The 26,447-nt window shown below is 35.6% G+C and overlaps 1 protein-coding gene across 1 annotated transcript in view; it reads right to left on the bottom strand.

Annotated features, from left to right (window-relative positions):
• NPTX2 (neuronal pentraxin 2) overlaps window positions 1-26,447 on the bottom strand; it is a 51,164-nt gene that overhangs the window by 10,869 nt on the left and 13,848 nt on the right. Inside the window, exons 2-3 of the mRNA XM_009286543.1 lie at window positions 16,018-16,084; window positions 163-496 (exon numbers count right to left, since the gene is read on the bottom strand). Coding sequence (XP_009284818.1) covers window positions 163-496; window positions 16,018-16,084 — 401 coding nt within the window. The remainder of the gene's footprint in view (window positions 1-162; window positions 497-16,017; window positions 16,085-26,447) is intronic.

Here is a 26,447-nt window from a genome sequence, read left to right as displayed (position 1 = left end):
GCGGCGGGGGCGCCCCGTCCGGCGGGCGACCCAGGCTGGAGGGCAGCCCGGGAGGTCTCCAGTCCAGCTCGCTGCTCAAAGCGGCCTCGGCCGGAGTCGGACCGGGTGGCTCAGGGCTTTGTCCGGTCGGGTCCTGGAAACCTCCAAGGATGGAAAACACACAGCCTCCCTGGGCAGCCTGTGCCTCAGGTCCAGTGTCCCCCCGGGGAAAACGCTGCTCCGTATGTCTAGTCTGAACCTCTCCTGCTTCAACACACGCCCGTTGTCCCTTGGCCTCGCACCACGTGCCGCAGTGACGAGCCTGGCTCCGTCTCGATGATCTCCTCTGCTGAATTCGCAGGCTTGTCGATGCCTTTCTTGTATTAGGGGGGTCAAAACTGGGCACAGCGTCTCGATGTGATCCAACCAGCGCCAAGCAAAGGGGATCATCACTTCCCCTCGACCGACTGGCTACACTCCCGCTAATGCGGCCTGGGAAACTGTTGGCCTGGGCCAACTAGCTATTTGAGCGAAAAGAGAATGCCATCACAAAAACGAGATACGGTTCAAGTTACAGATCAGTATTCAAATTTATGATGGAGGGGAAAGGGACAGGGACATTTTAAGAAGGAGCTTCAGAAATTTTTGTAGAGTACCACAAGGCTATTGTTGGACCTTAAGACCATTGTGGTTTTAGCTGTATTGCTCATGGTATCCAATATTTTTAATGCTGATCACAGTTACTTTAAATTTATAATCTCTGAAGGCTTGTCTATTTTTCCAAGTGCCGTACAAACATCAACTGAACAGTTCTTGCAAACTTCTTAGGGATATACTATGAAAACTGTTCTCTCTCCTGGAAAAATAGAGAAACAATTTCCTTAGGCATCAGCAGAGGCTGCTCTTAGGACTCTAAAACCTTTGAGTAGAATTTCAGATTTTTAGAAAGTTTATATATGGAATTTAAAGACATTTTACCATAGGGTGAGTAGGTATTACTATGAAATACGTAACTTTTTTAATAATAATGAATAAAAATAAGGAGTAAAGAATATGTCATTGAAGAGATTTTTAGCTTTTTTTTCAGTCAACATGTGAATTGCTTTATGTTACAGAATGAGTTAGCAAGTTTCAGGGAGTGTGTATCACAGTGATAGTTAAATCTGATTGTTTCATGAAGTCCAGTTTATTTGTTCAACTCCTCCAGCAATGTCCTGTGTGAAAGTCATGTCAGTCAAAGCCGACTGCAGACGACGTTAAGCCATGCAAGTGAGAGATGCAGCTCATATTGCTTATTCAAGGGGAGAGAACACAGAGGACGGATGGAGTTCAATAAGCGACCAGAAGCTCCGATTTCTGTCTGAACTCCTTTTGTCTGGAAACCAGTCTCAAGAGACTGTACTACTTCCTGGTTGAATGGAAAAGAAGTACTTACTCAAGTACAGAGGCTCTGACTAATTCCTGGTTAGACATCTAACTCCCATTGAAATCAACAGGGTATCATTGCTTAATCATTTTGCTGATTAAAATTCTGGTTAAAATTAAAATGCTGCAATGAGGAGGACCATGCAAGTACATTAGGAACATCTCATCTGTCAACACAGTGTCTTTCCAGGCCACATAAGTCCAAGAAATATTAAAACCTATATGCAATAACGTACCAAAGTTTTTGCTCTACGTGTAAGATTATTCAGTCACATCTGTATCTCATTGTAGCTCATTTCTTCTGAATGTCATGTGAAGCACTATGAAAAAACTTAATAAAATAATCGTAAAATGCCGGTTTTGCCTGTCCTTAAGGCCTGTCACCCTACTGTAGGACAACAGTAGTCTATTGCTTTTATACAGCTTGATTGCATGCTCTATAATATGAATTGTGATGGTACCCTATGAAAATAACCTCACATTACTTAAACTTCAAAATTCTGATCCCAATTTTAAACCCCACTTTACAACTCAGAGCTGTTCCCAAACAGGTTTTGACTCAATGCATGACAGTGATAAAGGCATTGCTCCTTTTCAAACTCAAGCAATGTATAGCTTTAAGGTTTTGCTTAATTATAGAAAGATTTTGTCATAATCTCTTATTCAGGCAAGCTGAGAAGTAATACAGGCAGCAGCAAGCAATAAACATCTGAATTCCAAAGTTCTGTAAGGTATATGGCAGTAAATTGCTTATGACAATGGAAGTATTGTCCTTTATTACTATACTGTTTCTTTTTGACAGGGGAGGTCAGTAAAACAGGAAAGAATCCCAACAAAGACACTCGGGAATGTCAGTTACTGCACAGTGGGGGCATAAATGTGGAGGAAGGGTGGAAGGACATGGAGAGAGGCAGGTATTAACCATCATCCTTCTTAACATCCTTGATATTTTTCTATGGTACTGCAGTGCTTTCAAAAAAAGCCCCGAACAACACAAATAACCCCACTTTACCTCACTTCCAGATTCTGAGACCTACATTTAATGCACGTAATAATTTATTGAAATGCTGCTTGTGACTGTAGCCAGTGTTTTTTCATGTTGAAGGCCATATCAATCTTCATTTTGAGTGACTAACATGCAGCAGTACATTATCATACATCATAAATTATTAAAAAATTGAGAAAGTCTATCATTTTTACACCAATATGTATTACCTGTTAAGGCATAAGCAAGCTGAATACTTGATAATTTGAGATGTTTAAAAAAACAGTTGCAAGGAGGTTTTTTTTCCTTATGACCAAGATGAACAGTTTATAGGTACAGTGATTATATTTCACTGTGGCATAAAAGTTGACTGGGGTCAAGGGGGAAGCACAGTGAGTATGGATAACTTACTATTGCATTTGAGCGGTTTTTAAAACTTCCTGGTTCTGTGGCTGTCAGGCAGCCTAGCATCTCTGCAGCCCACAGAATGGATTTTTAATTTTTAATTTAACTTTGACAGTTTCTACTGCCTTCAAAAGGGCTTTATTCTCTTTGGAAACAGCATTTGCATGCTAGCTGCTATCTGTCTTTATCTTTGATGCGCAACTGTAATATCTAATACTGGAACTCCAATATGTATGTAAAATGCAGTTGGATTCTCAATATAAAGTTTTTGTGTTTAGGACGAAGGTCTGGAATTCAGGAGACCTGACATAAAACTTTGCTAACACACTTCTGTCTGGCCACTATCACTAACAAAACCTTTCAAAAACTTTTAAATAAATTAGGAGACTGCGCCTCATTTTTAAAGTGTAGCTTAAGCACATGAAAGGCAGCGTACAAGTGACTTTAGATGAAAGATAGGCTTTTTTTTTTTTTTTTTTTTTTTTTTTTTTTTTTTTTTTTTTTTTTTTTTTTTTTTTTTTTTTTTTTTTTTTTTTTTTTTTTTTTTTTTTTTTTTTTTTTTTTTTTTTTTTTTTTTTTTTTTTTTTTTTTTTTTTTTTTTTTTTTTTTTTTTTTTTTTTTTTTTTTTTTTTTTTTTTTTTTTTTTTTTTTTTTTTTTTTTTTTTTTTTTTTTTTTTTTTTTTTTTTTTTTTTTTTTTTTTTTTTTTTTTTTTTTTTTTTTTTTTTTTTTTTTTTTTTTTTTTTTTTTTTTTTTTTTTTTTTTTTTTTTTTTTTTTTTTTTTTTTTTTTTTTTTTTTTTTTTTTTTTTTTTTTTTTTTTTTTTTTTTTTTTTTTTTTTTTTTTTTTTTTTTTTTTTTTTTTTTTTTTTTTTTTTTTTTTTTTTTTTTTTTTTTTTTTTTTTTTTTTTTTTTTTTTTTTTTTTTTTTTTTTTTTTTTTTTTTTTTTTTTTTTTTTTTTTTTTTTTTTTTTTTTTTTTTTTTTTTTTTTTTTTTTTTTTTTTTTTTTTTTTTTTTTTTTTTTTTTTTTTTTTTTTTTTTTTTTTTTTTTTTTTTTTTTTTTTTTTTTTTTTTTTTTTTTTTTTTTTTTTTTTTTTTTTTTTTTTTTTTTTTTTTTTTTTTTTTTTTTTTTTTTTTTTTTTTTTTTTTTTTTTTTTTTTTTTTTTTTTTTTTTTTTTTTTTTTTTTTTTTTTTTTTTTTTTTTTTTTTTTTTTTTTTTTTTTTTTTTTTTTTTTTTTTTTTTTTTTTTTTTTTTTTTTTTTTTTTTTTTTTTTTTTTTTTTTTTTTTTTTTTTTTTTTTTTTTTTTTTTTTTTTTTTTTTTTTTTGATACTTTGGTTTTGTTCCACTCATTATTGTCCAGATGTTCCGTGAAATATTGGCCTAATTATCTGAAAGGCTCAGCTTAGCCTAGACCTACAGATCCAGATTTAGACAATTTTTATAGGTGACTTAGAAATTCAGGTCTTACTGTAATGGAAGTTAAGCATTTAACTGCCTAGTGAAATTTTCAAAAGTGGTAACTGTCCAACTTTGTCAGTAAGTACCTAAATTTTACAGCCTGGCCCTAGGGACATTTGAAAAAAATTATCTTTAATTTCTCTACGCCTCCCTTCTCTGTTTATAAAATGAACATATTATCCCTTTCCTCTCTAGCCTTTCTCGGATTACAAACTCTCACCAGGCAGAAAGTGTCTGTTCCTGTATGTCTGTGCATCACAATGGGACGTAGTCTCACCTGATGCTTATTATTTGTATCAGAGTAGTGTTTATATTAGCTAGGTTATACTAGTTTGTTTAACCTATTTGCTTCTAAGAAATGCTACTTACATAGCATTTCTGCCATGGGCTGCCATTTACAACTCCCAGAAGTTAATAATAATAATTTGAGTAATTCCTTCAGAATGTATCACTTCTGTCAAAAAAGACCAATTTCACTTATATCATAACAAGTCTAGCAAAACTATAGAACTATTCACCAGCAATGAAGCCTGTAATTATAAACTTTGTTCAGTGTCCTTCTTCACGTTTGCTGAAGTAATCAGATATGAACAGACTCTTTACTTAATCTTTAATATCTACTTCTGACTGCATAAAAGTCTCCTGGCTACTGATTAGAGATATGCCACAAAACTGAACTCCAAAATTTTTAACCATGTTTCAAGAAACTTGGTAACTGGCAAGTGTTAGTATCAGGAAATTTAGGGGGGAAGAGAGGCGATGAACCAGTTACAGGAAAAGAAGTATGAAATTTGGGGTTGCCTACAGAAGTTAAAAGTCACAGCATCCAGGGATATTGCAGCATGAGGATTTTGTTCAACATACTTCAGATGTTCTTAATATTCCCATCTTATACAGCTTTTATAGATAAAATACAGATAGACTATTAGAAGAAACCAATCGTTGAGAGACATACTCCCTTCATCTTTCCATATCCTAGGCTGTTCTATGAAAATCATAAATGAAAAATGTATTCCCTTTTAAGTCAACAGGATTTTTGCCATTGATCTGAATAAATTCAGGATTTCTCTAGATCATCTAAATGATACATTACTTTTCTGAGAATTGTTAATTAGGATGATCTTCCTTCTACCAGAAGGAAAACGGAACTTACTGTAGAGGTACTCACTGTAAAAACTAACTTTGTCAGAGAGATTCACTGCAGGAACTTTCAAAGAACATCAGCTACTTAAAAGAGAATTTACTGCCTCTAGCGTTCCCATATGCTGCTGGTGACTAAAGGACAGGAATAGGAGACTTTTCCAGGAACACGCACAAGCTGCCTGTCACCCTGATACTAATCACCAACCAGGAAAACAGTGGGTCAGCCACTGCAGGACCTGTTATCTTCCTGGTACTCTACAGACATTTAGCCCAAAATGCCAGGCTTAGAAACACATTTGAGAAGTGAAATAGGTTAGTTGCATGCAGAACAAACCAGGAGACCTTCACCTTTATTACTCAATACTTACTAATGCATATCTCCCTGAAGCTGAAAGAATTTTGCCCAATTCCAAGTACAATACAAAACACAGAATTTGGCTAGAGATATGCAAAATACATGTCAATATATTTTAAAGTCTGCATATATATAAAATATATTGCAATGCATCAAATGCTTTTACATGTTCAGAACTGGATATTTATTGCTCAAGTTTCTTTTCAAAACTCTTAGTCCACTTAAATTTGGTCGTTTTGCAAAATAAGATGCTACTGTGAAAAGACCTAATATTGCACTTCTTTCTGTTGCAAGTGAGATACATTTCCTCTCTACTAACTCCATTAGCACCACTTCTCGCATGGTAGCTATGATACACAGTTATTAAACTCCATCGCAGGTATCTCAGTTCTTTGCACAGGAGCAGGATAAATTACCTCCTGTTACACCTCCAAATACTGATAATCACTACAGTCCACACTTGGGCCTGCTTTGGTGGGTTTCTACATTCAATAAGCTTATGGGAGCCCCTTGAAATCCTTTTAGTCCTACAAACTTCCAAGTCCAGTAGCAGGTGAATAGTTTCCTTGTTGCTGGCTGGGAAATTGTGTCCTTTGACCAGATGGTTCACTGTCATTATGGTATTGGAAAGTTCTGTTTTCTTTCTATGATACAGTTACATAAACCACAAATACATGTTTGTATCAGTCATTTATATTACTGCATGGAATGTGTGTATTAGATGCATGCACACACACACACATATATATGTTAAATTAAATATATTTTGAAGTCACCACGCCAGAAATACACACTTGGATTTAGAGCTAGAATTCACAGAATAGAATGTAATGTACCCACCTTGTGACGAAAGAAAGGAAGAAAGGAAGAAAGGAAGAAAGAAAGAAAGAAAAGAATACATGAGAGATTAGAAATCCAGGACAAAAGGCAGAACAACTTTCAGTGCCTTTCCATTAGAGAACATTACTATAGAAGAAGCTCAGTCTTTCACGTTGGTGAGTTAGTTTTTCAATTCTGTCAGAAGTGGAGTGATAACCTTGAGTTCTCCCTACAGGGATTTCCCTCCTCCTTTCACTGTTTTTGTGTCTCATTCTGTGGCTGACAATTAGAAACGCTATTATGTCTTGACCCATACGACATGTGAAATGCCAAAGCACCTGGTGTTCTGAGACGATGCTAAGTCACCTCAATAGGTTTCATCTCAAGTTCTAATGAGTGTGACAAAGTAATGATCCATGGAGAGGCTCCATAGAGTTTTGGTAGGCCAGGGGAAAAAAAGTCATTGTCTGTGGAGATAGTTTTTGTAAGAAACTAGAATGTGCACAGATGGAAGAAGACTGACACAAGAAAATTACAAAATAAAGCATTATGTAATTTTAGCTAAGGATTCTGTGCCAAGTATGTTTCAGACAAAACGCCTGGGGCCAGGCTGTAGATTTGATGGTGAATCTGGAGATCAGTTTATTTACACCGGTAGTTAGATTGTGAAGTATTCTGGCTTTACTCTAATCAATAGCAGCTCCACTATTGACCTGTGTAGGGTATTTCACCCCCTGGCTCTAGTAAGGTTATTTGCACTAAGAGGTACTTGTGTATGAGAAGAGTTAACCAGCCCAAATCTTTTCAGATTAGAATTATCAAAAATGCATTTATTTGTCATTGTACTAACTCTATTTGGCCAGGCTGCAATCATATTTTCAGAAGGGTAGATCTAAATAAACTTATTTATTTTTAATGCTTGTAACAGATTTAGCTTACCCTTCCTGCCACTTGCCCAGTTCCATTTTGGTTTAACCTGTTGTTATCTTTTCATCATTTAAGATGACAAGATCTTTGGAGAAGTGATTGTCCGTCCTGTTGTTATCTTTTCATTTTTTAAGATTACAAGATCTTTGGAGAAGTGATTGTCCATTTTCTGTGTGTTTTATAGTACCCAGCTAACTCCCCACTAAGATAAAATACAAATACTCAGTATTGTAATAGTATTACCCCATCTATATTTTCATTATCTAAAATCTGAATTCACTGGTAATTTTATATTTAATTGCTTTGTTCAGTATCTTTCACACAGTATGCCATCATGAAGCCATGTCACAGACTAAATTTCTTTCTTTGCAGATCGATGGATATTCATTAGAAAACATATACCAAAATAGCTGTAATGCAATGTAAAAATTTTCAATACTTTGCATTTAAGTGGTTAGCAATATTTTAAGTATTATGAAATGAATGGCATTGAGGTAATTCATTTGGGAAACAGATCCCACTTCAATGTTTTCATTCTATAATGCATGTAAAAAATTTGCAGTTGCAAATTACATAGATTTCATTTTCAAATAAAATAGAAAATATTTTGCCCATAAATCCTTACTCTTCAGCCTGTGAAAAATATTCTGGACTATGAAAGAGCATGTTCTACATCCTTGCTGTGCCTCAGCCAGTCTGAACAAAGGTCTAATGAGTTTGTGAATAGTGTGAAAAAATCACTGATTGTCTGACTAGCTGACTGTAGGGCAGGAAAAAATCCTATTCGTCTAGGTTTGATTGAAACTTGAGTTAACTGTCAGTGCCCACACAAACCGGAAAAATAGGATTAAAGGCCAAAGAGATAATTAACAGTAGACATGTTGTACATCTGCTTTGACAGATGATTTTCACACTTCACAGGTTTAACTAAAGATCACTTTCGCAGCAGTTCTTATGAAGCTAAACCCCTTCTAAATGAAATGATTAAAAAACAACTGAGGATTAAAGCATCAAAATCTAAGCTCTCATAAAACTATCCAAAACATTAATAGTAATGATAAACAAAGATAAAGTAGAGCACTTGCATACAATTTTTCAAAATAATTAGATGTGTATACCTCAAAATCCAATCAATCTGTTTGTACAGTGCTAAAAGCCTTAGTCATCTATTTCACTAACTCCCTGAATCATTAAGCATATACCAAACTAATTTTTATCTGTGATTATGGAAGTACAATACGATTTCATAGGCTGTTAAAATTGTAAGGATGAGACTGAGAGAATCACCTTAGCTTCTTTCTGCTTGTAAAATGACTGCAACCAGATACCTTCCAAACATTATGACTTGAAGTTATCCAGCACACACGAGCTTATGTATGATGCTGTTTTAGTCTGGATCAATGGCAAATAATCCAATACAGAGCCATTGAGCTACCACAGTCAAATAAGTCAAGGAATTTCTTTTCTGTTGTTTGATCTGATAAAGGGCTTGGTGTCAGAGCTGTTCAAGGAAATGCTATAAATTCAAAAGTGTACGTTCAAATCCTGATCCTGGGTTGCGTGCCGAAGACCACGCTCAGTCAGAGCAGTGGTAAAAGAGTACTTAGCTGTTTGAGGTGGGAAATCAAAGTCACTAGGCACAGTAGTGTGCCACAAGCTACAGATGTGCCTAGCTTGATGTGCCATCATTATGGTGAGAAGAGATGAGTGAAATTCGTAAAACCAGGAGGAGATTCTGGAATCTCTTCCCTAATACATGAAAAAAATGGCAAATATATATTTTTCTGCAAGAATATTTTTAACCTTTTTGTAAGTGCCACAAACATTAGGCTGCAATAATATTTACTAATTTGCATTCACATTTAATTTTTAGTGTCATCCTGTCATACTTACATAAAATGTTGTTTATGAATGAAAGCCCCTAAAGGGAATATTCTAAAAAATAAAGGGAAAAGTAAAGGGAGTATTCTTAAAATCTTGTCTGACTTACTTGCCACTGTGCTACAATTCAGAGTTGTGCTTTATAACATACTGCATTGGGCTCAATCACCAAGTCTCTTCCTCCATTTTCCAAGCTAGAAGATAGAGTTAATGCAACAGTGATGAAACTAATTGCTGGGGAAATTAAACATCTTCTCTTCTGATGATTAAAGAAATCTTGTTAGAGGTTGTAATATTTCTGCTTAGTCAGAAAGATAGCTCCATTGTGGAATTAGTTATTGGTAACTGCTTTTTCTTTTTCTTCTAGATAGATTTGATACAAGCTCTTGATGCTTAGGATCTACAAAGATAAAGTAAAACAGAATGAGAACAAGCATAAGCGCTGCTCCAGAGCAAGGCAGAGGGAGAGAGCTCTTGTGAATGAGGCTTGTTACAAAACCAGATTTGCTCCACAGTTTGCCTCCAATTGCAGTAAAGGCAAGATTTGTATATCATTGCTGACTGCAGCACTGCGACTCTTGAATAAATGACTTGATCTTTACAGTAAGTGTAACTTTGATACAAAAAGGATTGCTGAGCAGCAACCAGAGGGCTCCAGATTATGACAAGTAGATTGTTCCAATACCAACCACTTAAAAAGCAACTGCCATCTTCAAGACTTTTTATCTACAGCACAGTTCTTTGTGGCTGCTAAGGACATTGGGCAAAATTTATGAGATATTAGTAACATAGAGGAAACATCACAGCTTAAAATTCAGAGTCTTAACAGGTGTACACTCTCACTTCAATATTATTCTCCTGAGCTATAGTTTTCATTATTGCAGATGTTTATTTTCAATTTGACCCAAAATCATGAGTACTGCCAAATGGGATACTAATGTCCAGAGGAACTATGTAAAAATGGGAGGTGTATATATCTCTAAACTGTACTCATTCAAACTCAGTGAATACTCACATGAGTCCCTGAGTTAGCATGCCAAAAGTCACCACCCTGCAGGATAGAGCTGCCTAGTCTAAGGCCAACTCAGCAATCCTTGTACCTAAGCTGAAATAATAGCTTAGATCTTTTAAGTAAGACACATTGTTTTGTAATATGGTTTATTTACCTAGTGCTATTTATTCAGAAGCACTCCAGTCTCCTAAAAATAACTCAGTATATTGTATACATTTCTCAACAGACATTGAATGAACTTAAACACACATCGTAAGAAAAGCAGGGTAGCTCCAAGCTCAATTGGGCAAGAGAAAGAGTCCCTTATTTGTCTGAAGCTAGCCTGGAGTATCGGGAAGCATTTGTTGAGAGAGGTTTAAAAATTCAAGTACTATTTAAGAAATCACACATGAGAACATTATTTTGGAATAATCCGTTTCACAGGATACAAACTGATGTATCCTAGGTGCATTACTGAACTGTCAGAAAGTACTGAACGTACTGCAGTGGCAGCCTCTAATTAATCCATTGAGTACCATTAATCCAACTGCCGATGCGTGTGTATTGCTTGCATAACAAATACTTTGGAAACAGCACCTTGCATTTGAGCATAATGATGTGACTGCATGAGATACCTGGTATAATTTTAAAAGGGCATGTTTATATTTGAAAGCCAATATGTATCATATTAAGGGGGCATATATTTTGCACGTTAGCTTTCTGGAGGACAATTTTTTACTTTTAATTGAAAACCCTTTATATTTCTGTTAATTTGTTAACTCTTCTATACACAAGTCTTATCTGGAATTCATGCTCTAGTTGTGATTTCTTTCTTCCTGACCATTCACTGGTCTCATGCAGTATCATTTATCTGTCAACTCTCCTCATCCCCACTGACTTATTTGTGAGTCATTTTTAGAATTTTCTTTCAAGTTTGTAGCATCGTAAATTTGACTCATCTGACTTAATTCTTCAAAGATATGTTTTCTTTTTCTTGTTGATGGGATGAAATTTATAATATCAAATCTTTTGTGTGGATGCTGTATCTTATGGAGACTATTGTTTGCTTACAAAGGTTATGCTGTGATTTTTTTGGTGAACGTTCCCACTCATAAATCCTGTTGTCTAGAATATTTATAGAAAGCAAATGCAAAAGGCACCAACACGGCTAAAAAAAATTCAACTCAACATTCAAACAAACAGTCACAAAACACATTTATTTAAAGTCTACTCAGCTGCATGTGAGATTTCTGAAGCATTCTGAAGCATTTCTTTATAGTGAAGTCACTACACTTCATTGTTTAAATCATTCACAAGTTTTAATTATTTCCCTTAATAAAGCTGTATTTCAATAATCTAACCAGTTTGAGCATGTCCCTTGTCAAAGCTGTATCAATAACCTTACCTCTGTGTGCTATGTTTGAATAATCTGTAAGCATATTAAGACATTATTTTATGTGGCATTTGTAATATATTATGCACATAGATGAAAGTGGCAAAGGCTTTAGCCTCATCAATGAAGCCTCAAAGGAGCAGTTACGGTATAACTACATGGTCTCAACCAGATGTAATGCTTTGGGCTAAAAGACAAAAAAGTCCACAATGTATTCCAAGTATTAATTCTCAAATCTATTGCTGTAGGGTTTGAGTGCATCCAGGAAATAATTTCCTGAACTAGAAGCAAAGGGCCACTAATAAGATATATCAAGGAGTCCTTGTTTTGATGCAAAAATACATTTTATCCTTCAATTTCAGTTAAAATTATTCCCTTGAGTACACTAGCTTAAGAGGGAGATTCAGGATATCAGATACTTGTTGCTTCCGAAACCCAGTTTTACAAGTGAGGAAAATTAAATGTTTGAAAAGTAAGCTAGAACAAGGAGGAATGTATGTCATTTATGGGAGACCAGATCCTTTTATCATTTACAGTTGTGTCACGATGAGAAATTCTACTTTGTCTCCAGTGTTATATGCGTCCTGAGGAAGCCCAAAGTGAAATTAAATATAACACACTAAATTTCAGTATAAAAATGTAACCTTCTCTGCCTAGAACACTATTGTGATTCCACATCATTTGCAGGATTTTGTAGTTGGATGAACGTAACTGGACGTAATAACTCTTGACATAAGAAAGTATTTTGACTTACTGCTTTGGTCTTCAGTAAGCATAGCTCCATTGACTTCATTTTCAGCAATCAGTTTACTAACTTTCCTCTGTAAAATGAGCGGATGATTTTATTTGGGTTGGTTTGGTCTGCAGAGCTAAATAAGCAGTTTCTTATCCCCGTGTGGAGAAAATCAAAGTCCTCTTTAGTCAACGAGAGGGTGATTAGGGTTTTGAGCATACAGACAAGCTTATTACAGCAGACATGGAATCTGTTCCCAGTAACAGTTGCAGAATCTGCTCATGCACTTACAAGACTTGATAGTTGTTCATGTAATCTGCTGCCAGGGTCTGAAGCCAAATGTAGATCAGACATTTTGCTATTATTTAAGACTTTAAGTACATATTAGTAATCTAATTACTATCTACTTAATGGCACTGGGACAGCCTATTAGTCTATGCAAAAGGTGTCTGTATAGAAGAAAATCTAGCAGTTTTCTTTTAAAAATATGTAAAGAAATTAAATTGTTCAATTGCCAAACATGGCTGATCTCCAAAGGTCAGTAAGGATCCTGGTTCTGCCTCTGGCTCTGTACTACATTAATAATGTGTTCTTGCAGCTCTGTCCTAGGTCCCAGGAAGGCTGCTCAATAGTTATCCTTCCACAGACTTGCTTTGATAGCTTTCAAAAACATTTAATTTTTTATGTATTTAATAAAAGTATTTTTAAAAATATCCAAGTGGAGAAAGACAAAAGAAAATGTGCATGAAAAGTCTCCTTGATGGCACCTTTCTTTCAAAGATTGAAGAACGTGTACAATTATAATTCCACATGGAGCTACAGAAAGCTAATGACTGAGACACATCAAACTGTATTTTAAAAGTACCCAGAGTGTGAAGAAAATCTAAAAAGGGAAAGGACAAAAAATTTGGGAATGAACTATCTAGCATACAAGCACATCTCAGAAAGCAGTCAAGTAACATCTACTTTTGAATGATCAAATGGTAGGAATTCACAGAGAGCCAGCAAATAATTCAGTTACCTGGAGAAGTAGTCTTAATGTAGAGAGGTACGTATTCCAGAGGAGAACTGGGAGGTGACTCAACTATACTTGTCTCCTATTAGTTTTTCATTCTCTAACTGAAGGAAATACGATAAAAACTATGATGTCCAGATTACTGACCTCACAAAAAAGAACATCCATGTAATAGCAGCAAAAAAGCTGCCAAGGTCTATTAAGTTAAGTGTGTTGAACAGAGTAGTATATTCCCTAATCCACACCAATTTTCTAGCTGTTTTGGGCTGCGCAGGATAGCCTGTTACACATGCTCTGTACAGTCACTGTATGACTAAACAGTATCTGTCTTAACACCCCCATTTTTAAGCTAAATTCCCACAACTATAAGCACTCAGTCACTTGTATATTGTACTGATCTAAATCAAGATTTACAGGTCTTACTTTCCATTTCCAAATACGCCTCTGAGATATCCTCGTAGCATTTAAAAGGTGTTTTTTTCACTGTACACATATTAGCATATTATGAAAGAAATAATTAGCATATCAAATGCTGGAGATCAATTAGCTGCCAAAGCACCAGTCTAGACACAAGCGCCTGACACTTGTAATAAAATCAAAGCCAAGCTGGCCAAATGCTGCTGCTGACTCAGTATGGATTCTCATAACAGAAGCAGTAAATGTTCATTCATTACCCTCTGCACCAACAGTGCAGGAGCTGATTATCATCTGCTTCCATTTACTGCTATTGTTGAGCCAAATCCTAAATGAGTTCACAGATTCAGTAACTATTCTTTTATTGTCTATGTCTGTTGACTGTGTGTTTTTATTCCACAATTGCCATTTGGTTTCAGTAACTCCTGCACTTACCCTTGAGCTCTCTTCAGATATGGCTCAGGAGCTGTATACTTCTCCAGACCTCCCCATGCCAGAAGACAGAAAGCTCCAGTAGAGAGCGAGGGATGCACTCCTGGTGCACAATACAGTTCAGCTGCAAAAGTTCTGCTGTGTCAAGACTCTCTGAGGTTTTGAAATAGTCTGAAGAGGATTTAACTCATGATGATGAAAAAGAACACTGCACTGCACAAAGCAGAGATCAAATACATTTGCCCTCAAAAGAAGCATAAGAAATTGTGAGAGCTGCAATGCCTGCAATGAACAGCCTGAGGCAATACATGTCCAGAAAGCAGCAAATACAGCAAAACAGCAGCTAAGCACCTCATTCTGCAGTATAAGTATGACCAATTTCTCATGACATTTTCCTATACCTAAAAGAGAAGGAAGCCTTTTCTTTTAAAGGAAATTTAATGAAATCAGAGATCAAATTTCTGCTCTGAATTCACCATACAGTTGTGTATCAAATGCCTTCTGACAGCTAAGATTCTTCACTCATCACTGAAGCTTTGCCTTCTTTGAACTACTTCTTGCACTTTTGCTTTAATCACACTTCCAGTGATACAGATGGCTCAAATACCCATTTACTTCCATGGGACAATAACCTTTAAGGTACCATTATCAAATTTCTATCTGCAGATACTATTTAATACGGAGTCATATTATATGACCATGCATTCAGGAAACAAAGGCGACTGTCTCTGACTGGAATTTCATCCATGTGTTAAAGCAGAGACAATTCAGGAAAGAAACTGCAGACAGTGGTTTAGCAATAGATTTATTCACATTAAAAAGGGAAAACCATGCAAAAGCTAAAGCTTGCTATGACTTGGTTACTTTATGACTCCCACAAAATATTCTCCAACACACAGCATTTTTCTCTTACCTCTTTTCACTTCATCCAAAGAATAACCAGCAGTTCAGCACAGAAACTCATTGGTTTTATATGCTTTGTTTTGAACTATATCTCAACAGGATGCTGACAGACAATAAATACTAGTTTCTAGTCCTTAACCGAACTCCTTTCTGAAAAGACTAGTCCTACAAATTGACTACTTTGGGAAAATAATTCTGTTTTCACCCTTTATTAAAATGTGCAATGCCCATGTTTTTATGAGCTGCAGACCCACCATACCATCTTATCTGAATGCCCTATATGTATATTCAGTATTATGTACTGATACCACTACTATGAAATACAAATATGAGTTAGTTACTTCCGCCGTTGACCAAGTCTCAGATCTATGCAAAGAAAGTATACTACAACAGGTGCCAAGAAAATCCAAGGTTAACCCAATCTTTGCTCCTCAGATTTCACTTTGTGGTTTTCTGATAGGCATTACCTTTTTCACTGTTAGAAAAGTGAGTGTTTGTCTCCTAAGTGATAGCTGGAACCTTATAAAAATTCATACTGTGATTTTCAAAGGGATTTATGAAGGATAGCTGATTTATACTTTTGTCTTGGGCCTAAGATATACTAACATACACCTTATACACTAAGGAAGCCAAACTGGAGGAGATAAAGGACTCCTAAAGGAACGGAAGTCAGTGCCACAACACATCTTCAATTATCTGTATGGTTAGAAATGTTGGGGGGCAGAGGGGTGGAGGGAAGGGATGCATTTTGATTTCACTTACTATTGTCATTAGTGTGGATTTAATGTAATCATCATAACTCAGGTAAGATAAATTCACAAACATTATCCTAGTAAGAAAACACATAAGTATATTCATAATTTAGACATTTTGAACAAAATCATCTATTACTTGTCAAGATCTGAGAAACTCCTAAACATCTGCACTGAGCTTATACAAAATACTACAAATTGCTAAGAATTCCCTGAATATTCATTTCATTTGTTTGTGTTTAATTTGCAGCATATGATGTTTTATGCTAGTAATTATATAAAATCAACAGTTATGAACACAGATAAAGACCTTCACAGAGTTTAGCAGAAAGCGTAGTACTGTGTAACAACGTAATCCATTTAAAAGCAAAAAAAAAAAAAATACTGGCATCATTTCAAAAAAGTAAAGCACTCTGTACAGCTAGAAGAAGCATTTATTATTTATAGTCTGGAGGCTTTTCATTCACATCTACCGACATGTTTACCATTTGGAATGAAGATGAATTAGCAAGGCAATAGCCAAAGATGATTTTTTTTTCCTCCAATAAACTTCAAATTCAGTAATATTCAGGCTAGCCATTCACATTCATCCTCTGTAGTGACTGACAGAGATGTGAGGGGCTTATTAAGATATGCTTGGATGAAACTGGTAGATGCTATGTCACACTATAATTTCTGGATTTGGATTTGGATCTATATCTGAGGTTAAATGCTAGAAATACATTTAAGCTTGCCAAGGCAGGTTGGTGTCATGAATAATGTATTGCAGTCTACAACAGAGAAGCCACCATAAAGCCTTTTGCTTCTATCCATTTAACTGCTGGTCCAACATACAGAGCATGGATTTTTCACACAAAAACCTGTCTGGGGTTTTTGGCTGTGGACACATGGCAAATGACTGTTCAGAGTACCATTCTGTCTAAGTCAACAGTATAAAAAGTTATCAAACTTGCAGAAAACTACACAGTTGTTTTAAAATCCGCCTGCATAATTTGTATTATGTTATACTTTTATCAGACACAGCAATAAAATACATGCACTGCAACTATGAATGTACTCAGATGCACAGAAAATAACATTTCAACATATTGTTGAGAACCAGTCTTCACCTTATTTCACATTGTAAAAATGCAAATTCTCCTTTGACCCTTAAGACAGTACTGGAATACCCCAACTTCTATAAAATATGTTTATTCTGTTTGGAAGGATTTCTGTATCTACATCTCAAACTGAAACCAAAACAGCCTTGCCACAGTTGCTTCCCAACCAGTGATGAGCCTTTGCTTCCCAGGCACTTTACTTTTGACCTTAGAGCTCCCTGAACACTTAGAGCTTCTCTGTGCATAGCTCAAATTACCCACTCTGAGCAGTTCTAAAATCTAGTTTGCGGAGGGGTCTAATCCCAGGATATGTTCAAGACATCCTGTGGCCAGGATAATACAGAGTTGGTAAGTTTTTCTTCTAAGATACAGGTGCTTATTTTGATATGTGTATTTTAATAATAGCCTGGAGATCAGGAAACTCTTCCAAGTAGGGGGAGACCTAGATTCAATTTCCTTATTAGCCTGAAAGGCTGCAAACTGCATCTCCCACCATCCCACGAAAAGCTTCCAGGCTGTGACTGTCCTGGAGAGCAGGCAGCCTCCTCCTTTCCTGTACAGCAATTGCTCTGCTGCACAGAAAGGATGCAGGATTCACAGATGAAAGTGAAAAAGCAAATGTAATGCTATTATTCGTATAAGTTATTGACTAGAAATTGAAAACTATTTTACCATTGGCTATTTATCGTGCACAGCCAAACTATGTGCCAGTTAGTATCAGCTGGAGGAACAAAGCAACTATCTCACAACTAGTAACACTGCCGGAGCCAATACTCAGTCCCAGCTTCAGCTAACACTATATGATCAAATTCCTGTCAATAGATACTAAGTAAGTGATCCTACTAATGGTGTTGAAGCTTCTAACTTGACAGCAGTCTGCCTCCACAAAAGCAAAATGCATATACAAAACATGCTGAGTGGGTATGAGAAAGTATCTGTTTACTGATTACTACTGAATAAATTAAAAAAAAAAGTAATTGCCCTGTCATGTTCTAGTTTTGATGTACTTCAGAAAATAATTTTCAACCTTCAGGCAGGGGAAAAAAACACACTTAATAAGGTATGGTTTCCCCAAATCTGATAAACACAATCCCAAAGCATCTCTTAAAAAAGTCAGAGCCTGTACTTTACAGATATCTATGCTCCTGGCAAAATACCAAATTATACTTAGCTGGAAAGCAAAATCTACACTGGGCATCAGGGACTAACTTAAAGATGTAACTGAAATACTTCCTTGGGGGGGGGGAGTAAAGTTGTGTTATAAAGAGAGAACACTGTGTTTGGCTTCATTAGTGCTCAGAAACAGTTACCCCTCCATCACATGAACAGTGGATGAAAAAGACTGCTTCCAAATATAATACGCTATCAGAAGGTGTCTGTAGCTCACACTGTCTATCTAAAAGGGCTTGAGATGCAGGAAAAGGGAGCTCCTTCCACAGTCATTACTCCCTCACTGATGTAGGCAAGGAGGAAATAGCCCAGGGGAAGAGAGTTGGTGGACCTCGATCCCATCAGCAGCACACCATTACCAGCAGACAAGCTACAATGAAGGAGTAACCTGTAACGCTGAATAGGCCCAGTGCAGATTGGTTTGCTCTGCAGAAAACAGTGAGCTAGCAAAGAACTGCAACTGTGAGAGACAAGTTTTCATCTTCAGCCTGCTTCTGGCATAGCAAATCCGTGTGTAGCACCATGCCTCAGAGCTGACCAGGCCAGCTGGTACTTGGAATGCTCTCACTTGGTGCACTGATTGTACTCCCCTCCAAGCACATGCACTTCCTTCCTCACACACTATGTTTATGTATATACAAACACAGATTTTCATTCACTAGAACAGAAAAGCTAACCTAAACAGATGGGATGCACTTCAGATAAAAACGGTTCAGTCCAGTTAATTGAAAAAAGAGGCTTATTTAGGTTCTGTTCACAGTTCACACCATACCAAGGTAAGGCAGTTCACAACATTAAGATCAGGACTTTATGTACTTAATCCAAGCTGATAGTGAACTGTCACTGAAAAGACAGTCCTGTGCTGCCCTTGCCCCATGCACAATCATCCCCCAGACACTGTACAGTCACCTCCTGTAAGGGGTGCAACAGCAATGCACAGATAAAGATGGAAAATGGGGGAGAATTATTTGGGAGCAGCTTGCAGTTACATCACATTAAATGTAACACTGAGCTGCGCTCCTAAAGCCCTCGTGAACCCTTAGATATACTTTACAGACTTTTTAGCATTTGCTTTATTAGTATTAAAAAAAAAATTAAAGTGAGAATTGTAATAGATGTGACTTCCTTCCAAATTGCTTATAAATACTGGCCTTAAAACCAGAAGGATCAACTCAGTAAAAATCACACAGAGTATGACATGATCTCACAAACTAAGCAGGATCATCCTTGAAAAGTTCATAGATGTGTAGAAGACCACAGAAGAAAAAAATCACAGGGCTGTAAGAACTGGCTGTGTCAATGAAGTATTGCTCTTCCCTCTGTCAGATCCACACCAATCGCTGGCTGGAACAGTTATCTTTCAAACTGCACATCAAGTTGAAGTCATTATAAATACCACAGGACCTTCTACTGGACCAGAAACTAGCAAACTGTGTTATGCTCATGATCTCGAAGCAGTTCTTAGATGAGTTGTTAGGGGAAAGCACATGGACACGGACATACGTATGTATGTGTGAAGACAGGCTTCTTTTACTCATAAACAAACTGAAAAAAATACCAACTTTGGCACTGAATTGGATTCCCTAGTCTCTAGCCCAGCAAGTATAAAGGCAAAGCTTTGAATATTCTGGACATCCTCGAGTATAAAAGAAAGATGTATATCCACATTAGGATGGATGTAAGCATTTTGACAAATGCTGAATGATTAACAGACATCAATATATAGCTGGGTCCCAAGGGTGGAGGTAAGGAGACAGCATCTGTTGGCTAACTGTGGGGCTGTTAGGAGTTAACTTTTAACCTAAGGAATAAGTTATAAGACAAAGTTTTCTAAACTATGGAGGGAAGTACCCAGGTTAGAAGACTAAAAACAAGTTAAAGAAAGAATGCTTAAAATTGGAAGTAACTATATAAAAACAGGACAACAACAAGTCAGAACATGGACAGCACCTTCTTTAAATAATGTTAAAAAGAGATTAGAGCTTAATAAAGCTGAAATTGTAAACAACAAATAAGAATTTAAACTCCTCTATCTGATTTGAGTAACACTACTGCAAGTTCTTTATACTGCATTAAGCAAATGTCTTTCCATTGATCTGACAAATCAGATTAAATGTTTCTAAGCACGCCCCAAGCCGAAACTGAGGTCATGCACAAGATTATTCTCCACAATTCAAATGACTGTTGCATTACAATAAGTCAAAGCAATGCAGTGTGGGTATGAACAAGGATATGTATTCACTAATGTTGGATCAAAATATTAATGTTAGGATGGATGTTGATTACAGGTTTCCAACAATCCAATTTTATTATATCTTTGTGAAAAACACTGTGCCTCAAAACTTAGTAAAACTTTCAATGGTACAAGAACTAAAGCTGTCCCAAGGAGGACTTTGCAGAGGAAGATTTCTTCAATATTAGATGTCTCCTGCATGTCACTGTGCAGGAAGTGAACATGGAGTAGAGAGCAGGGAAAAGTATTCCTAAAACCTGCAATCGCTATATGGGACTTCTGACACTGGTACAAGTTACAACAGTCTTCTTGTCAAGGGACAAAAGGTTCAACACTAGAATAGCTGCAGGATCACGGGCTGTGACTATGATTTAAAGCTTCCTTCTGTACCCTCTCAGGAGTGCTAAGCAGAGTTCACAGATCAATCCGTTGAGGGTCCCACTACAGCTATGCTCAAGTCTGGCACGATAATAGATGTCAAGGTTTTAGCAGCTCTGTGTATATATTTCTCACCAGTGAAGGTAGTTGATTTTCCAGCTCAAGGATTTTTTACTCATCTATAGGAAAGAATACAGTACATAAGGAACTTTTTTTTGTTGCTTTGCTTTACATATGTTAAAAAGAAGCAGGACATGCAAAAATCTAGGGAGGATGGATATTCTAGGGAAGCCGGCAACAACTGACATATGTAGGGAGGTCTGTATCTCTGCGTGTTTCAAACTTTGGCTTCAACCACTGTTGACGATCCAGAAACACAAGTATATAATGCCAGGTTTCTTCCTCTTCTTCTCCAGATTTTGGTTTTCATTGCCTATAAAAAGGCACCCTGACAATTAAGATTATGGCAACATAAACCTCCAACATTAATATTAAAAATCTATTAACCCATTGCTGTTCAAATCTATTCAAAAGTGAAAGAAACAACTCACATTGCTCTGAGAGCCCAGTTGAATAGGTATGCCTTGCTACATTTCAAAAAAGTCACAAGACTGTTATGGCACCTCTAAACAAGCAACAGGTTCCCAGTACTACAGCACTATTGGCAAACCCCCACCAATAATCTTTTCCTAGTGAAACTTACTAATGCTAAATCCAATTCAATTCTCTCTACTGTTGCAGAATGCCATCAGGAGACAGATAGCATCTTAGACATGTCTCAAGATATATTTTTTTCCTGTTTATTCAATTTCAGAAAATGGATATACTTCCCTCAGAATAAATCTATCTTGGAAAAATCCATAGGACTAAAAGAATTTCATTGTTTTGTCAATATTTCAAAAGAGTAAATAGTGTGACTTATACTGCTATGAGTCATCCACCTCAATACTGATTTCAAGGAAAATCATGCAATATCTGATTAAAGATTATTACTTACTCTTAAAGGATTAATTATATTTTATAGCACTCAACAGGTTTTGGGGGAAGATAAGTCTTGTCAGATCAAATAGTCCCACTAACAAATGACAGAAACTGTTAACATATTTCTGAACAAGTTTTAAGCTTTGAACTCAATACCACACAAGTTTCTGACTCTGAGACAGGAATACACAGAAGCTATATGGCAATATCAAATTGGAAAATACTTTCATGATACTACATTTCTTAATAAGTAATTCTCAATTATTTAGGGTGAAAAGCTGCCTAGAGGACTGACTCTCAGCCCATGACATAATGTATTCTTTTACTATAAAAATAGAATTAAAGCTGATAATGTTTGCAAAAGGAGTAAGGATGGATAGAATGGAAAAGAGTTAACAATAACACAACAATACAGTTTGCTTGGTAAATTGGACTCAAAGGGTTCTTCTAAACAGCCAAATACAAAGCTTGCAATGTCTAAATTAAACACTGTAAACCCTGACTCTTAAAAGAACCTAAAGAATTGTCAACAATAAGTATCAGAATACGAGCTACCAATTCGCAAATTGAACCAATAGTTGAAATTTATGACGTGGTTTTGTAGAGAAGCATATTAGATGGTCATTATTCTAAATGTTACTACTTGTAAAATCTGTAAGTAGCAAGTGCTACAGAAATCATTTGTGCTGAGTTTCCCCCATGTAATCTTATAATATATTACATCAATCATAACACCACTGCTGCCACTATTGACAGATTAGTAAATTGGAGTTCGTTCTTTAATGTATTTGCAGTTCTGACTTTGATACCTGGAGCATATCAGGAAAAAAATCTATAGCAGACAGCTATGGGCTTGTCAAATTTCTCACATTTGATTTAAAACAAAGCTGCAATGGGTTTGATCAATGAGGTACTATGCTGATCCTGGACACAATTATTAACAACATCACTAGCATTTATATAAATAAACTTTCACAATTTTCCAAGTAAAGTTACAAACCTGTAATAACAGAAACTTATAGGAGCAAAGTCAATGTCAGCTTACTTCACTGTATTTTATGGCTACACAGAGCTCATATATCACTTCTTTGTAAACGCTCTGTTGGCCTTGATGCAGTGTGGCTTCTCACAGCACAAAAATAAAAACCTTTTTAATTATCACAATGAGAGGCAGAAGTAAGGAAAAACAATGCTATTCATTAAACCTTCCCTAATTAATTTTTTTACACAGGTTTTTTTTACCCAGTAAAGTACAACATAAAAGCTAAGTATAACTATTACTATTATTCAATTTTAAGATTACCAAAGACGAAAATGTTGCAGAATTTGTATCAGATTGAGGAAAGGATGTACAGCTATTTTCTGACAAATTTATGGCATAAGTAGAAAGAAACACAGATTAAAAGACCAAGCTCTGCAATTTGCAATTGTAAAACAGAGATGGATTGAAGAATTAGGGAAAAAAAGCACTTTCAAACCCTGAAGATTGTGGTTTGGAAGCTTCTTTCTGGTAATATTTCATATTATAGTAGATATTTGGAAAATTATACAAAGCAAGTCTGTTCTTTTTCCTGGACACAGGATACAATGTACAGTGGCAATGTTTAAAAAGCAGATCAGAGTATTCTCATCTTCCATTTTAGGAAAAGGCTAAAGGGATTTGTTTGTCTCTGATGGCATCTCCACTTTTTCTAATTCTATTAACTAAGCTCTGCCAGAAATGATACATAACATAAGCTCACTTATGAGGGGTAAACATTTGTCCTTGTAATAATGCAGCATACACAACATGCCAGGTATTTTCAAAGCATTTTCCCAGGCACATCACTTCTACCCAATTCCACCTCACCCTTTTTTCTGATTCTGTATGTTTCTCAGGATCAAAGGCAAACCATTACTATTTTCTGCATAGTACACAAAACTGTTCTACTTAGGAGCATTACTGAAGGTTATGAAAGAGTGTCTTCGTTAAGTGGAAAAACAAACTGTTCAGTCCCTTTCTTTTCTCTGTAACCAGATTATAATGGTTAACTTTGTTAAGAACTGATTTCTAAAATAGCGGCATTATCACTGTCACATGATGAACAAAGACGGTACAAGGTAGAGTGGATGGGAGAGGTTACTGTCAGTAAGGCTCAGTATACTCTCTAGAGCTTGGAAACATGAGTAATAATTGAGTAATGCTTTATTGGACAGAGCAAAATGTACCTCCCAACAGCTGGAATCACTGAAGTTTTGCAGCATGTTTCACACACCCACTTCTGCTGAAGGATATTTAAGAAATACTTCTACTAAAAATAAATAGCTTAAATTCTGAGTTAACAGCAAAAAATTTTAAGAGTACCACAGCACACTTCACACTGATATCAGTAACAAATGTTTAAATCACATCAAATTCCAGAAAATACTGAAGCATTTCTTTCATTTGAGTAGTTTAAATCAACATACAAAAGGCATGTAAAAAGCATACAGGAGGAGATTCTTAGATGGTTTCCTGACAAAGGAAATTATCTTCAACCCAGAAATAAAAACTGAATTCCAGAATAGGTATAATTATAGATTGAACGTGAAAGTTTAACCTCAAAGAGAAACCATTTTCAATCTGTAAAAAAGAAAATGGACCCAATCCAATTGCAAAGCATTAAAAAAAAATCAGACAATAAGCAATCCAAAGTTTAAAAAGACAAAAAGATCACAAGAACCACTTGCCTGAGGGTATTCTCATGCAACCAGAACCAATATTTCAAAGTAGGTAAGTAAGAACGGGATGAGGTTTTATTAGAACAAGAATGTTGAACACTAACTCCTAGCAACAAAATTATAGAACAGCATCCTGTAACACACATATTTTTGCCAGGATCAGTTGGGATCTTCAAGCAGCTTTCTACTGCTACCCTTATTTTCACATAGTAAACTAAAACACAGAAAATGAGGTGAAATGCCAAACCACTCAGGAGAGCCAGGACTAGTGACCTCTGTTTCAGTTTAGTAACCAAATCCTTAATTACACTGCCTTCCAACATTTTTTACAAAGCAGTAACAAAGGGCTTTAAGCCGCTTCTGATGTTCAGTCTCTCTGAACAGAGTTCATTAACACAATACTTTTATTTTTAGAAGTACGAACATCTGGTAATAGGCTTAATAATACAAAGTATCTCACAAAATTACATTTTTATTGCATGTTGGTATAAATATATATAATAAATAAATATAAATAATATAAATATATATATAATAAAAATACATTTTTATTACGTGTTGGTTGGTAACCAGTGCTTACATTGATACTAGAAAACATTCCTTCTTTACATATTACTTTTTCTTCTTGTATTTCCATTTCTTCATTATAACAATGTACCATATTTCTGGAAAGCATCGATTCCTAGACTAAAAACAGTATCATAAAATACACCTAATAAAAAGTCCCTGGCAATTGAATAAAAATTGAGTTTTAATAGCCTACACTAAATTTATTATGAAACAACTTTATTCCTAAAAACAAGTACCCTAAAATTCCAAAATCCTGTAATTAATTATGTTCATTTGATTATTTTGATTGAGAAGGAAACTGTAACTCATGAAAATATTAATCTCATGAACTAAAAAAAGAAAAAAAAGAAAAGGAAAAACTGTATGGCATTAATCTCATGAAGAGATTCTAAATTATACATTTTATTATCCTACAGAGATTTATACTCCCATTATCTCTTACACCCACATAAGATAAAGCACATGTAAATCTGTCTTTCTCCATGCAGGGAACTTCATAATGCTGTATTATAGAGGTGATTATTCTATCCTCACATATCATAACACTGTTTTCTTAACAACCAGAAGCACTCTCATTTAATATGAAGACAGATGTTTTGACTAAAAGCGACTATGGATATGTGCTGAAACTAAAAATGAAAAACCCATATGAATTAATATTGAAATGTACATTAATCCCTATTCTACGGGTGATCTTCCACCACCAAGTAAGATGCTTGGCCAAGATTTCCTCTAAATACTTGCAGCAGCCAAAGGGATTACATTTTTATGCAATTTTTATAAATTACATTTACTCAAATTGCAAAACATCCAATTCTTTCTTCTTCCGTTAATTGTACATAGGGTAGGGCCATCACATCTGTGCCAATTTACACTCATATAAACAACAGAAGTACAGGCTGATTGCATCTAAATTTAGGCACAATTTTTAACAATGCAAATGGTATGAGAAGAAATTTTTGTAAATATGTCAAATCTGTGTTTGATGTATTTTCCTATATCATCCCACAGTATGACATACATCATCAATTCAGCTGTGATGGGCTTCTGACTGAAAAGTTAGCTGCCATCTATTTGCACGTGGTAACTACTTGCTCAAACTATTAAAAAATTTCAGCTATCATGATGTTCCCTGGAGAACAAGGTGGTGTCTTGGGCAGATACAGTCAAGACTATTGCCCAGCCGGCAACTAAGCACCACCCAGCTGCTCGCTCACTCCCCCCAGGTGGGATGAGGGAGAGAATCAGAAGGGTAACAGTGAGAAAACTCGTGGGTTGAGGTAAAAACAGTTTAATAGGTAAATCAAA

The sequence above is a fragment of the Aptenodytes forsteri genome, unplaced genomic scaffold, assembly GCF_000699145.1.
Source record: "Aptenodytes forsteri isolate BGI_AS27 unplaced genomic scaffold, ASM69914v1 Scaffold55, whole genome shotgun sequence".
NCBI classification, from domain to species: domain Eukaryota; kingdom Metazoa; phylum Chordata; class Aves; order Sphenisciformes; family Spheniscidae; genus Aptenodytes; species Aptenodytes forsteri.
The sequence above is the reverse complement of the archived record's forward strand: the minus strand, read 5'-3'. Positions and strand labels throughout refer to the sequence as shown.